The 13,203-nt window shown below is 53.2% G+C and overlaps 3 protein-coding genes across 3 annotated transcripts; 2 read left to right on the forward strand and 1 right to left on the reverse strand.

Annotated features, from left to right (window-relative positions):
- Positions 1-601: 601 nt before the first annotated feature.
- On the forward strand, positions 602-1,188 carry PG986_007566 (uncharacterized protein; the record flags this gene model as incomplete). Its single annotated transcript, XM_066843788.1, has 3 exons — positions 602-655; positions 940-1,067; positions 1,155-1,188. The coding sequence occupies 3 exons, from the start codon at positions 602-604 to the stop codon at positions 1,186-1,188; spliced, it is 216 nt and encodes a 71-aa protein (XP_066699900.1).
- Positions 1,189-5,501: 4,313 nt separating this feature from the next.
- Positions 5,502-9,188, forward strand: PG986_007567 (carbamoyl-phosphate synthase arginine-specific large chain; the record flags this gene model as incomplete). The annotated part of the gene is made up of 3 exons (XM_066843789.1): positions 5,502-5,838; positions 5,968-9,026; positions 9,081-9,188. 3 exons carry the CDS (start codon positions 5,502-5,504, stop codon positions 9,186-9,188), a joined length of 3,504 nt encoding a protein of 1,167 aa, XP_066699901.1.
- A 733-nt stretch (positions 9,189-9,921) lies between these two features.
- Positions 9,922-11,977, reverse strand: PG986_007568 (uncharacterized protein; the record flags this gene model as incomplete). The annotated part of the gene is made up of 2 exons (XM_066843790.1): positions 9,922-10,239; positions 10,310-11,977. 2 exons carry the CDS (start codon positions 11,975-11,977, stop codon positions 9,922-9,924), a joined length of 1,986 nt encoding a protein of 661 aa, XP_066699902.1.
- Between the last annotated feature and the right edge of the window lie 1,226 nt (positions 11,978-13,203).

Raw genomic sequence — 13,203 nt, forward strand, 5'->3', positions numbered from 1 at the left:
GCCAAACTCGCAGTAGGTACTGTACAGCGCGTCATCGTCCTCCCGAATTCGTACTATGTTAGACAAGACGCGGCTGGTTCCAGCTCTCCTTTGATGGCCTGATGCCGGCTTGATGATCAGTACATCGGCTGCCGTATCTGGGAATCGAAACTCGACCTGAACCCAAGTCATCAACGTAGTGGGCGCATCTCTTTGCCCCGCCTCGGAATCTGGGTAATTAGTCAAGGTCGAGACAGAGTCATGGGCTCATAGGCGGCCAGTAGATTGTAGGTAGGTAGGTGGCTTGACGGTTGCGCAACTCTGAAGTAGTAGGGTAAAGGGGGCATTCCTAATCGGAGGAAGGAACAACGGGTGGGATGTTGTCATGTCATCACCACCTACATTAGACTAAACACAGCCTATGCTACCTGCTACAACTCTACAATACATATAGCCCTCCCTTCTCCCCCGCATCTCCGGCTCTCACCTCACACTTCTCCTACTCCATCTCCAATAAGATATCCATACTTGCAAGAACGACGATACGCTCAAAGTCAACAACGTAGAACCCAACCGAACCCAACAATCAACTAGAAGTCCCCTGACCAACCCTCCATACACCATGGACCGCACCACATCAGGAAGCGAGCAGCCCAATGCTTTCTCCAAGCGCCGAGTAAGTGTTACCTTGACGAATCCAACCTCCATCCGTATATCCCGTCTCTATACGCACAGACGGAAATCCAAACATAGACCTACACACCTCTACCCATCTCTACACCGGCGCACACATACGTTTGGCTTGGTAGCGAACATGGCCTTGTCGCCGTCATCATGACGTACCAAACACGTCGTTGTCGTTCCTATTTCAAGCCAGCTCAAGCCAGCTCAAGCCAGCTCTAGCCAGCTCTAGCCAGAAGCCACTGCACTGACATTGACCCCCTTTTTTCCCCACTGCAGAGCTCTGGACCCGGCTTTGAAGGTCTGTTGGCATCCAAGCGCCCCAACGACCCCACATCACAGGCCCGTCGCAACAGCCTCCACGACCAGAAACCCCAGGCGGGCTTCTTTGGCCAGATGTGGCACAAGTAAGCACCTCCAAACTTATATCTCCTCTATCCCGACATATCGTCCTTGTATCGTAATCTTGAGCTGACCGCAAGCTACCATAACAGCTTCACTCGTGGCCACGACAACGCATCCAAGTAGAAGACGGATGGCACAAAGTAAACCCATGAATGTTGCTCGCCACAGAGATCGGACGGTGTTAAAGATTGCCATTAGCTGCGGAAGATTTCCACTACAATGAGATGAAGGCACGCGGTCATCAACGATGACTAGAACCTGGTGGTTTGGCACTTTTCACTGAGGGTATCAACTATCATGCTGAACTCTGGCTCAAGGCTGTCTGTTTAAGTGGATTATACTACTTGAGGCAAGAATCTACCAATGAGCTGAATCGATTCCTCATATCCTCGCACAAGTTAATGTGCCATAACCAAATCAAACAAGATTAACCGTTGCTCGACATAAAGTCAGTATTGCGCTTGCGTGCTGGCAGATAGTGCTTGGGCGTTGGTCGACGACATCCATACATATCGACCTTTGAATGGCCATCAAGCAAACATGGCCGTACGCAATACGATACTCACAGTCCTTGTAACATATCTACCGTTCGTTACACCATCTTACGTAAGTCCAGGACGCGTACAGAAACACCAACAACTTGAGAACTAGGCCAGGTTTGAATTCAGAGCTATCCGAGTTTGGGCATGATACGAGAGTCCCAAGGCATCCCGCCTGGACATGATCCACAACCTGTAGTTCCCCATTGTCCTAAGAGTATGTCCGCCTGTCTCAACATCCTGGGGCTTCAAGAAACCCAGCCCCAGGAATGCAAGACATCTTGAAAAGATGGATATGACCATTTCGATCGAGCCGGGGGCTTTGAGACTGGGGGAAAAGCACCCGAGGGGGTCCCCCCACGAACTCTGGGAGACGCGACCAGCCCAGCCCCAGGAAACCTAATGTCCTTTTTACCCACCAAGCTTTCGTCCCTCACCTCCTTCAGATTCTCCAACTCGCAGAGAAGGCAGACCGTTGTCGCGAGTGAGGGGCAGAGTTCTCCTGGGCCGAGTCCCAGACGCTGGCTCCGGAGCAAAGTCGCTTCTGCCGCGGCAGGTGGATGTGCGTGCGTGCCTCAATCTTGCTGTGAACAGAGCGGGGGGAGAGAGAGGTTCGGCCATGTCCACTCCGGCATATGGCCCTTACTATCGCGCTTATCTCCTTCAGAAAGAACTCAAGCTTGGTGGTGACTGGCGGTCGAAACAGAAAACGTAGGCAGTCATGGCATGATTCGTTCCATATGCTGTAAACGACATCTGAACCGCCCCAGGCCCGTGACTATGCAAGCGTAGACACAGGCGTGGTGTCGAACAGCTCAATCCTTTAGCAGGCTAGCTGGCGTCAATGGCCCAGCTAGCCCGGGTGGTAACTGGAGCGGGCATACCAGCACCGCTAGAGTTGACCACCTAAACACAAGAAAAAGGCAAAGATGCCATGTACTCAAATAGCGGCGGGCACTGCGACCGCCACAATGCCCTAAACACAAAAATGTCAATGAACTCCAGTCATCGACTCATCAGGAAGCGTGATCCTTCATCGTCATATCGATGAACCCAGGAAGGAATCTCAACGCCGTTTCTACTGATGCAAATCCTTTCAGACGTCCAAAGTCTGCCGAAGGAACCATGGGGGCCTTTTATCAATCCGTCTTGCCCAGGACAACAGCCGAAGTAATACATGTTCGCTTTCTAGTACGGTCAGAGCTGCCCACAAAACGTCCGAGAAACCGGGTTGGCCCATACTTACTAGCTTTTCGCATCCAATCAACCTCGAGATAAACGACGCAGCCGCCATGTATACCTGCAACGCCCGAATCTGGTCGTAAACGGGGAAATGTCTAAAACTCCAATGCCTGTATGTCCAATGATGTGTCGAACCGTGTCATCAGGGATCGCAAAGCTATGTCTTCAGGTTAGAGGATGAAGCGACGGAAAAAAGGAAAAAAAGAAAAGAAAAGAAAGGGGGGTGGTTATGGCCAAAGAGACATACCGAGTGATATGAAAAGAAAGATAAACACCAACACGCCGCAGCTATGGGGGAGACCGAGTAGCCAACGTGGATTGTACAGGATCGTGCAAATCATCATCTCATAAACATCCGTTGCCGCCGTCATGTTGCCCATCGCAACAAGCCGGGCCTTTTAACGTCCTGCCCAGGACGAAGGACACGTCGAGGTTGCTCCCTGGATAACGACTAATGATTCCAGCGAGAGTTTTCTCTCAGGCTCGCGATAGTCGGTTCCTGGATAAGCGGTGGTAATGAGAGAACTAGCCATTGCCCAAATAGCCGGCATCAGTGGGTAGCAAATGCGGTGCCAACAAGGCGTATGGAAATACCCACTCCGGAGCAGTGAAGCTGTACTATGCTGCTGGCATGAGAATGTCTGAACACGACCAATAACGGGTTGAACAATCCTGCCCTGAATGCTCGGAATCGACAGTGGCCCTGATGCAAAACGGGCGGGATGAACCGAGCGGGACAAATCGAGGGGAAGGTAGGCCCCACGTCCAAGACGGGAGTTGAGGCCCAGCCGCCATGGCGACTGATGTCCACGACGGCTGCAGCGATCCTATCGCATGGAGTCGGGATACTGACGAGGATCAATAGCGCCAACGGCTACGGTGCTGCAGCATCCCGAGTCATCTTAGGAGGAGAGGCAACAACACCATGCAGACAGGAGGAGTGGTTTGGAGGTGTCAAGCGTGACGGGCGCCCAACTTAAGTGGCACGTCTAAGCCTCGGTCCGATGAAAGTCCGAGGACACGGCCATTACCTAAGGCATAGGAGGGCAAAGGTTCCAGAATTCGATATGCAATTTGCTGCATGGCAACATCAAGGCCAAGTGGAAATCTCTTCACTCCGAGTTTGGCAATGTCCTGATTCTCAAGATATGTTGATCATTCATTCTTGTGTTTGAATTCAGTGTTGCCAGTCCCAAGAGTTGAAGCGGCTAGCGGCCAGGCACTCGAATCTGGCATGGTATTGGATTCCGAATTCCCTTGTCCTTGTATGGCTATGGTAAATGATGTGCCTCTCAAAAGGCTAGGCTGGTGATAAAGAAAGGGATATAAACTGACGGTGCGGAGAGGCGACACTTGATGAGTCAGCAGCACGATAGACTGTGGGGAGCTAGCCAATGTAATGTAACCCTGGATTGGATTACGTAGTTGTTTTCAGTGCTGGGGTCGCTGAATCTGGGTATACAGCTCTTAGCTTCGATACGATTCAGATTAATGACACTATACTCGTAAATAGGTGTAAGACTATGTATGTAGACATCTTGCAGCAGGCACGGGAACTCGTAGCCCTGACCTAGTGGCCCCAGAAACTGCCAGGTACAGGAAGTATGTAGTGACAGCAGCACAATTTGAACCAGGAGGTACTGGGCTGCATTGCATGGTGGTGCATGTAGGTAGGTAACCTTGGAACCTTGTGGCGCCAGCAAATATTCGTCACTTGCAGAAATCTAAAAACGATCAAAACCATCAATGCACTTCTAGTGTTAGCAGGTGCGCGAATTAGTGGTTGTACCTACTCGAGCCGCTTTACCCAGGGACGGGAAGGATACCTTGGACGTGGAAGTGGAAGGGGAAGAGCACAGAGACAGAGACAGAGAGAGAAGGGGAAAAAAAACAACAAAAAAAAATCTCGCTGCGCGATCAGCCTTGCGCGCTCCGCAATCGCAGCAGAGCTTTGGGGAGGAATGACAACTGACCAGTCATGATGGGGAAATGGCACGAGTGATTCCCCCATCCATCCCACTTCGGATGCAGCAGTTCTGTTGTGGTCACTGCGTTGCGGGTAGCTACCCCCAGCAAGCCCAGCTATTGTCTGCTGCTAGCAGTGGGGGGGTTTGCTACCTAGCGCCATTGCGCCAGAAAGATTTTTGAAATCGGACCCGACGTGACTGATGCTGGACATGTACCTGTTCCCCTATCCTAGGCGAACTGGCAGGCCTCGCTCGGTACCTGCTGGGCACCTGCTGGGCATGCTGGCCGCGCTGGGACCTAGTAGTACTCGTAGAGGGAGGAGGGCCCTGGCGAACCTACTTGCACCGCGACAAGAACCACTATCGTTATCGTGCCCCACCAAAATTCACATCGAAGTCTATCTCGTCCTATCCAGTCCTGTCCAGGGCTGGGAAATCGGCCGTCGACTCATACCTACACTAAATTTATAGTCGGAGGAGGAGAGGATCCCTTTTCCTGTCCGTTCCTCAACACCTCAACTCTCTTCTTCCCTAACTTTTGACCTCAATTGGGAGCAATTGCGTCTCCAGTCGGTCGCTCGAGACCCTGTCCCTCCTAGCACATCTCGGTGACCCAAGCTCCTGACCAGCTCCCAGAGAGAGAGAGAGAGAGTCGTTGTATTTTTATCCCACACCCTCTTCTCCCGCCATGGCCTTCTCGACCAAGCTGGCTGGCCGGGGGCCGGCTTTGCTTCGACACGGCCGCCGACTGCCCACGGCTCTTCCCCGAAGGCAATTGACCACAGTCACTGCTCCCACTTATTCCAAGTTGCTGGCCCAAAGCCGAACATCGGAGCTGGTTCAGAAGCGCACCCTGTCGTGTTCGGCCATGCGATGCGCCGCCACCATCCAGGAGGCCCCCAGTTCCAAGGCCTACATTGAGAGCGGCATCATCAAGCCCAAGGACATTGTCGATGTCAAGAAAGTCTTGGTCATCGGAAGTGGTGGTCTTGCCATTGGCCAGGCCGGAGAGTTCGATTATTCAGGTAGGTCGCATCTCTCTTGAGCCCAGACCCCGATCGCATTTCGAGAGCTCGAGGCCGCCTAGAATGCGCCACGCTGTCGTGTTGCAGCATACTCCAGGGCATTCAGCTGCTGACGCGATTGCTACAAAGGCTCCCAAGCCTTGAAGGCCCTGAAGGAGGCCGGAGTTGCCTCCGTCCTCATCAACCCCAATATCGCTACCATCCAGACCGCTCACGTGCTTTCCGACGAGGTCTACTACCTCCCCGTCACCCCCGAATACGTGACCTATGTCATCGAGCGCGAACGGCCCGATGGCATCTTCTTGTCCTTCGGTGGCCAAACCGCGCTGAATCTGGGTGTGCAGATGCAGCGCATGGGCATCTTTGAGCGCTATGGAGTCAAGGTCCTGGGCACCAGTGTCCACACCTTGGAGCTTAGCGAGGACAGAGACCTTTTCGCCAAGGCTCTCAACGAGATTGACATTCCTATTGCTCACTCCATTGCCGTCCACACGATCGAGGAGGCTCTTGACGCTGCCCAGAAGGTTGGTTATCCCATCATCGTTCGCGCCGCCTATGCGCTGGGTGGTCTCGGTTCCGGTTTCGCCAACAACGAAGAGGAGCTGCGCAACATGGCCGCTCGATCTCTCACCCTTTCACCCCAGATCCTGGTTGAGAAATCGCTCAAGGGCTGGAAGGAAGTTGAGTATGAGGTCGTTCGCGATGCCAACAACAACTGCATTACTGTGTGCAACATGGAGAACTTTGACCCCCTGGGTACGCATACCGGCGACTCGATCGTCGTTGCGCCCAGTCAGACCCTGAGTGATGAAGAGTATCATATGCTGCGATCCGCCGCCATCAAGATTGTCCGTCATCTCGGCGTTGTTGGTGAATGCAATGTCCAGTATGCCCTGCAGCCCGATGGCCTTGACTACCGAGTCATCGAGGTGAATGCTCGTTTGTCTCGATCATCTGCGCTCGCTTCCAAGGCTACGGGCTACCCCTTGGCCTACACTGCCGCCAAGATTGGATTGGGCCACAGTCTCCCAGAATTGCCTAATGCCGTCACCAAGACCACCACAGCCAACTTCGAGCCTTCGCTTGACTATATCGTCACCAAAATCCCGCGATGGGATTTGGCCAAGTTCCAGCACGTGAAGCGAGACATCGGCAGCGCGATGAAGTCTGTCGGTGAAGTCATGGCTATCGGTCGTACATTCGAGGAGTCCTTCCAGAAGGCCATTCGACAAGTTGATCCTGGGTTCGTTGGTTTCCAGGGTGCCAAGTTCGATGATCTCGATTTCGAACTCGCCAACCCAACTGACCGTCGATGGTTGGCAGTCGGTCAAGCTATGTTGCACGAGGGTTACACTGTTGAGCGTGTTCACGAACTGAGCAAGATCGACAAGTGGTTCCTGTACAAGCTCCAGAACCTGGTCGATTGCACTCGCGAGATGGAAAAAGCGGGCAGCCTGGAGAATCTCAAGAAGGACTTGGTCATGAAGGCCAAGAAGCTGGGATTCTCCGACAAGCAGATCGCCAAAGCCGTCAAGAGCAATGAAGACGCCGTCCGCGCCCACCGCTTGGGTATGGGTATCCGACCTTGGGTTAAGAGGATCGACACACTGGCTGCCGAGTTCCCTGCCAACACCAACTATCTCTACACTACATACAATGCAAGCTCCCACGACATCGATTTCAAAGACCAGGGTACCATTGTCTTGGGAAGCGGCGTGTATAGAATCGGAAGTTCCGTGGAGTTCGATTGGTGCTCCGTGATGGCAATCCAGGCCCTGCGTGACATGGGCAAGAAGACTGTCGTGGTGAACTACAACCCAGAGACCTTCTCCACAGATACAGAGGTAGCCGATAGACTGTACTTCGAAGAGCTGAGTTACGAGCGTGTGATGGATATCTACGAGCTCGAGACCGCTTCGGGTGTGGTGGTGTCTGTTGGTGGTCAGCTTCCCCAGAACATCGCCCTCCGCCTCCAGGAGACTGGCAAGGCCAATGTTCTGGGTACTGACCCCAAGGATATTGACAAGGCTGAGGATCGTCAAAAGTTCTCTGAAATCCTCGACAGCATTGGTGTCGATCAGCCCGATTGGAAGGAACTTACTTCAGTTGCTGAAGCTGAGAAATTCGCCGAACAGGTCGGATACCCCGTGCTTGTCCGCCCTAGCTACGTCCTGTCCGGAGCTGCCATGACGGTCATCCGAAGCCAGGAGGATCTCAAGGAGAAGCTTGAGGCCGCAAGCAACGTCTCTCCTGACCACCCCGTCGTCATCACCAAGTTCATCGAGGGTGCCCAAGAGATTGATGTCGATGGTGTCGCCTCCAAGGGCGAGCTTCTTGTTCACGCCATTAGTGAACACGTCGAACAAGCTGGCGTCCACTCAGGTGACGCGACTCTGGTCTTGCCCCCTACCAACCAGGACGACAGGACCATGCAGCGTCTCAAGGATATTGCCCACAAGGTGGCCAAGGCCTGGAACATTACCGGTCCTTTCAACATGCAGATCATCAAGGCCGAGAACCCCGAGGGTGGCGAGCCGCTGCTCAAGGTTATTGAGTGCAACCTGCGTGCTTCTCGATCCTTCCCCTTCGTCAGCAAGGTTCTTGGAACCAACTTCATCGACGTTGCTGCCAAGGCTCTCGTTGGCAAGGATGTCCCTGAGCCTGTTGATCTCATGGCTGTCAAGCGCGACTACCTTGCCACCAAGGTCCCTCAGTTCTCCTGGACTCGTCTGGCTGGTGCCGATCCCTTTTTGGGCGTGGAAATGGCCAGCACTGGTGAGATGGCTTGCTTCGGAAAGGACCTTGTGGAGGCTTACTGGACGTCTATGCAATCCTCCATGAACTTCCGGGTCCCCGAACCCGGTGAGGGTATCTTGTTCGGTGGTGAGGTCTCCCGCCCCTGGTTGACCAAGATTGCCGACTACCTGTCGCCGCTCGGCTACAAGTTCTATGCTGCTGGTGACGATGTCAAGGAGTTCCTTGAGAAGACGACCAAGAACCATGACAAGGTCGAGGTTATTGAATTCCCCGTCAAGGATAAGCGTGCCCTCCGCGAGGTGTTCAAGAAGTACGACATCCACGGTGTCTTCAACTTGGCCCTGGAGCGGGCCAAGACGACCACCGATGTCGACTATGTGATGCGCCGCAACGCCGTTGATTTCGGCGTGCCCCTATTCATGGAGCCCCAGGTATGTTAAGAACGCATCAATCATGATTATGTTGCACTGCTAACCATTGACTAGACTGCCATGCTCTTCGCGCAATGCATGAGCGAAAAGCTGCCCCGAAACGAGGGTGTTCCCTCTGAAGTCCGCCGATGGTCCGACTTCATCGGAGGCAAGCCCCTGTAAATACATATCCAATCTGTTTGTTTGATAATTCATCACGTCCTTCGGGGGGAAGGAGGTTTCACTTTCCTGGAAGTAGAGAAAAGCTTGTGCGTCATTCCGATCATGGTCCTCTGTGGCTTTCCGGCCAGATGATCTAGGCAGCCATGCTATTCTTTGGTCTAAAGACGTTTCAGTAGTTTGGACGGTACGTTCATCGATTGCTAGTGAACAGCTCATGGGAAGGGGAAAATAAAAATGCAATTTAAACGTGTCAAGTCATTTTATCTGTGAGACAAGTACAAACCAATCGGCGTAGGCGGTAGGTATTTGTGATATTTATCCAGCTCGACGTGAGATAGTTCTGTCATTAATAGTGTTTTATTGCATGCACATCGGAGGCCATCGTATGCTATCTTACGCCAAGCGACTCGGTGGTAGGTAGAAGAAACGACCGATGCCAGGCTCTGTGTCGTCCCTTCGTACCGAAAGCAAGAGACCCAGGCTCCGGTCAAGGCAGTGCCCCCTATTTTCCTTGTACCGACACAACGAGATTAAGTGTGTGCTGCAGCTATCTGGCTCTCATGCGTTTGGCATAGAATCATACCAGATAATCTCACTCTACCGAAAGGCAGACCGGCTATGACTGTGCCATACCGCCCTTGCATCGAGACCCCAGTCCATCCATGCAGAGCGGCCACTCTTCAGGAGTTTTCCGTTTTGGATTATTTTTCTTTCATTATTTTTGAAAGGGGTATCAATATCGACGTCTCTTATCGCTTTTCTGCGCACCGTTTACACTAAGGTTGGCGAAATGCTTAGCGATTGGTTCACCCGAAGAAGTTCTTGCAGATTGCGCAGAAGAAGAAGAAGTAGCAGCTGGGGCAGCAGCAGAGTTTGCGCCATCGCCTCCAGTGGAGTGTTTGCGCTTGGTCCCGCTGCTGTTCATGGGGTATGTCTCACCAGTCGACTCCACGATGGCCTCCAAAGTTTGCCATCCAGGCATCGAGAATAGTTTGTAGGTGTTGGACAGGTCGTGCGTTGTGGCTAGCTGGCAGAGGAGAGCCAATTCGTCCTGGGTAGGGGGTTAATAACATGCAAACACGTTTATACAGGCTTAATACAGAAGGGCGTAAACAACATACCTTGGACAGAACATCCATATTGCGGATGTAGCAAAGGAAATGGAAGTCCGAGAGTGACAGGTTTTTCCTGCCGCCTCGGATGTCAAGAGCCTTGGCTACTGCCCCCGGTTGCTGGCTCTCGCTCATGACCTCACGGTTCTCGATGGGGAATGACGAAGTGTTGAAGGCGGGTTTTGAGCTGTCGGGGAAACCGTGAGTCAATGTGACGAATAGATACTCGACAGGGAAGGACGGCTTGGCATTCTCTTGGACGTTGGCACCGTATTCGTTGATTTTGCGATAGAAGACCTCGGGGATGTAGCGGGTGCGGCTGGTAGAGCCGTCATCCTCTTCCTCATCGCGTACCAACATCACCGACGGGTCGACCGAGGGTTCGACGAGATCCGCCCTGACCATCTCTACGGCTTCGTTGGAGACCTGGTACGACGAAATGGCAATCTGGCCGGTCTCGTCGCCCGAGATAATACAAGTCACGAAGTTGGAGCCGAATCTGCCCGTGTCACTCCACTTACTAATCTTTGGGTGCTGTGCCTGCAGACGCGCTGCATAACACACCTCGAGCGAGGAGAGGAAGAATGAATCAACATGTCTCTTGCAGAGCACGGATCCATCACCACTGCCAGAATCCACCAGGTCGGTGAAGATGCAGCCGACCGGTTCCAGTCCACACAGCTTGGCCACCTGAGTAATGGCAGGCTCGTTCTCGAAAGGGTTCAAGTTGATACCATCCGACTCGTCGACTTGGGGCGGCTCATAGATGGCCTCCACCACGGCCTTGATACCCAGAGGAACCTCGGCGTACTCCTCGTAGTGACCATAGAGCAGACCTAACCTTTGCGCCCCCGTCTTGCGCCACGCATCAATAAAGTTGTTGACGATATCAAAAGAGGCAAACTCGACGTGATCGACCATGCGGAACGGCTGGGGCTGCAGCGTGATGGCACTGGGCTGGCACTTGGAGCAAATGCCTTCTGGCCACTGGGGATGGCCCGAGGGACAGTCGCGCTGGACTCTGAAGAAGGGCTCGTTCAGTGGCGGGATGAAGGAGCTTCCCAGCTCAGGCTTGTTGGTGGCCGAGTTGATTTTCCGGAGATAGGCGTGGAAGGACATGTATTTGATCTTCTTTTCTTTGAGGTAGTCGGCGTTGAAGGGATCCAGCGGCATGCAGTAGTCACACATGCCCTTGGGGCCGTGTTTGCACATGCGGTGGTCGCGGCCGCGCGGGATCTTGCCGTCCTTCTTGTCTAACCGGTCATCCAAGGGCGACTGCTTGACGACCTCCCAGGGATTGCGGATGAGGGTTGGCGACTTCAGAGGCAAGGGGTGGATGGGGTGGTCCTCGGTGGTGGTGACAGGCTTGCCATTTAGCCTGTTGGTGGTGGAGGATATGAGGGAGTCGGCCTGGCCGCCGGCGGGGACGTCGGATCGGTGTTTGTAGTTGAGGAAGATGAGGTCGCCATTGTTTAGGCCTATCTGGCTGATCTTGAACTTCTGAACGTCGGCAAGCAGTTTCCTGTCGCCGGTGGGGGAGTTGGACATGGAGATGGACTCGGGCAGGACCGTGTCTGGCAGCTCCTGGACGAGCTGCTGTCCGAGCTCGGCGAAGGTGGCGTTGCCGTCGATGTTGATGCGCTTCATGCCATCTGGCCCTCGGAATCGCAGCAACATATTGTCGTATCTGGGCGGATGTGGCTGGCGGAGGTAGGGATTGGTTGGCACCCGGTTTGGTCGGTAGGATGCGTGCGTAGGATGCGTGCGGCGAAGAAGTTGCGGATTTGATTGGGGTTCCCAGCGGAGAGGGGGGAGGGGAGAGGGGACGAGGGGACAGGAATAAATAAATAGGCTTTCAAATCAAGAATCGCAGAGCATTCTCCGATTTTTGTCTTGTTTTTGTTTTGTTTGTTTTTTTCGGCGGTAATTCAATCCTGAGGCCGAACCAGAGTAGCCTGGGTTATTCCTTATGCCTGGGTGGGATGTGAACGTGAATGGAGTTGAATCGCTGGATGAGGCTCATTCGTTCATTCATTCATCCAGTGACTGCTCAGGCTCAGGCTCAGGCTCAGGCTCAGGCTCAGGCAATGAAGCGATGACGCGCTTATGTACCTTCCCACCTAAGCTTTAAGTACTTGCAGCTTGAGGTACATACCTACCTTTTCTTACCCGCTTGGTACTTAGCGTAGGTACTCAGCTTGCGTAGCTGCCATGTCCTCTGTGCAGTATTCGTCTCGTCATTGGCTGTAGCTGTGCTGTGACAGGTCCAGTGCCTTTAGATAGAGCTTGCTTGACAAGCATCAACCAGCCTATCCCGGAAAAGCACCCATTTCCCAGCAAATAGATCAACAACACCACGACTTTGCCTCTACTTTATTCCAAATGGCTCAGTAGGTATATACGTTCTTCTGGGAAAGGGCTTAATCATGGCATCAGCTCCGAAATACCTTCGCACCCTCCGTTCTGTGAAACTTTTTATTTGCAATAATGGTGCCGCATAGCTGCCAAACTTGTAGTCCCATGCCTAAAACGCCCAAGCAACCAAGCATCTCGAGTCTCTCTCTCTCTCTTCCCCGTCGTTATCACGCAAGCACCAAGGAGATCGCGGGCCATCGCAGACCTTTCTCCTCCCCATTCTCCTTGTCCCGCCCGCAACGGAAAGGTCGCGAGAGGACCCTGCCAACTTTCATGTGAAATTCGAGATGAAGAAAACCCGAAAACGCTGTATTTTACATAGAAACAAACCAATTACAACCCATTGCGCCCAAGCATCGGTATACCCGAGTCGCCAATGGCCCCGACAATGTCCATTTTCTTGGCCCTCTAACTTCGCCCCCCAGGGCGACCTCGTAGCACATCCTGATCTGTCTACAGCTCAGATGGCTCCGCCAGTGTCTGCTGTC

The sequence above is a fragment of the Apiospora aurea genome (genome assembly GCF_038362705.1).
Source record: "Apiospora aurea strain CBS 24483 chromosome Unknown utg000005l_segment0_segment0, whole genome shotgun sequence".
Taxonomy (NCBI): domain Eukaryota; kingdom Fungi; phylum Ascomycota; class Sordariomycetes; order Amphisphaeriales; family Apiosporaceae; genus Apiospora; species Apiospora aurea.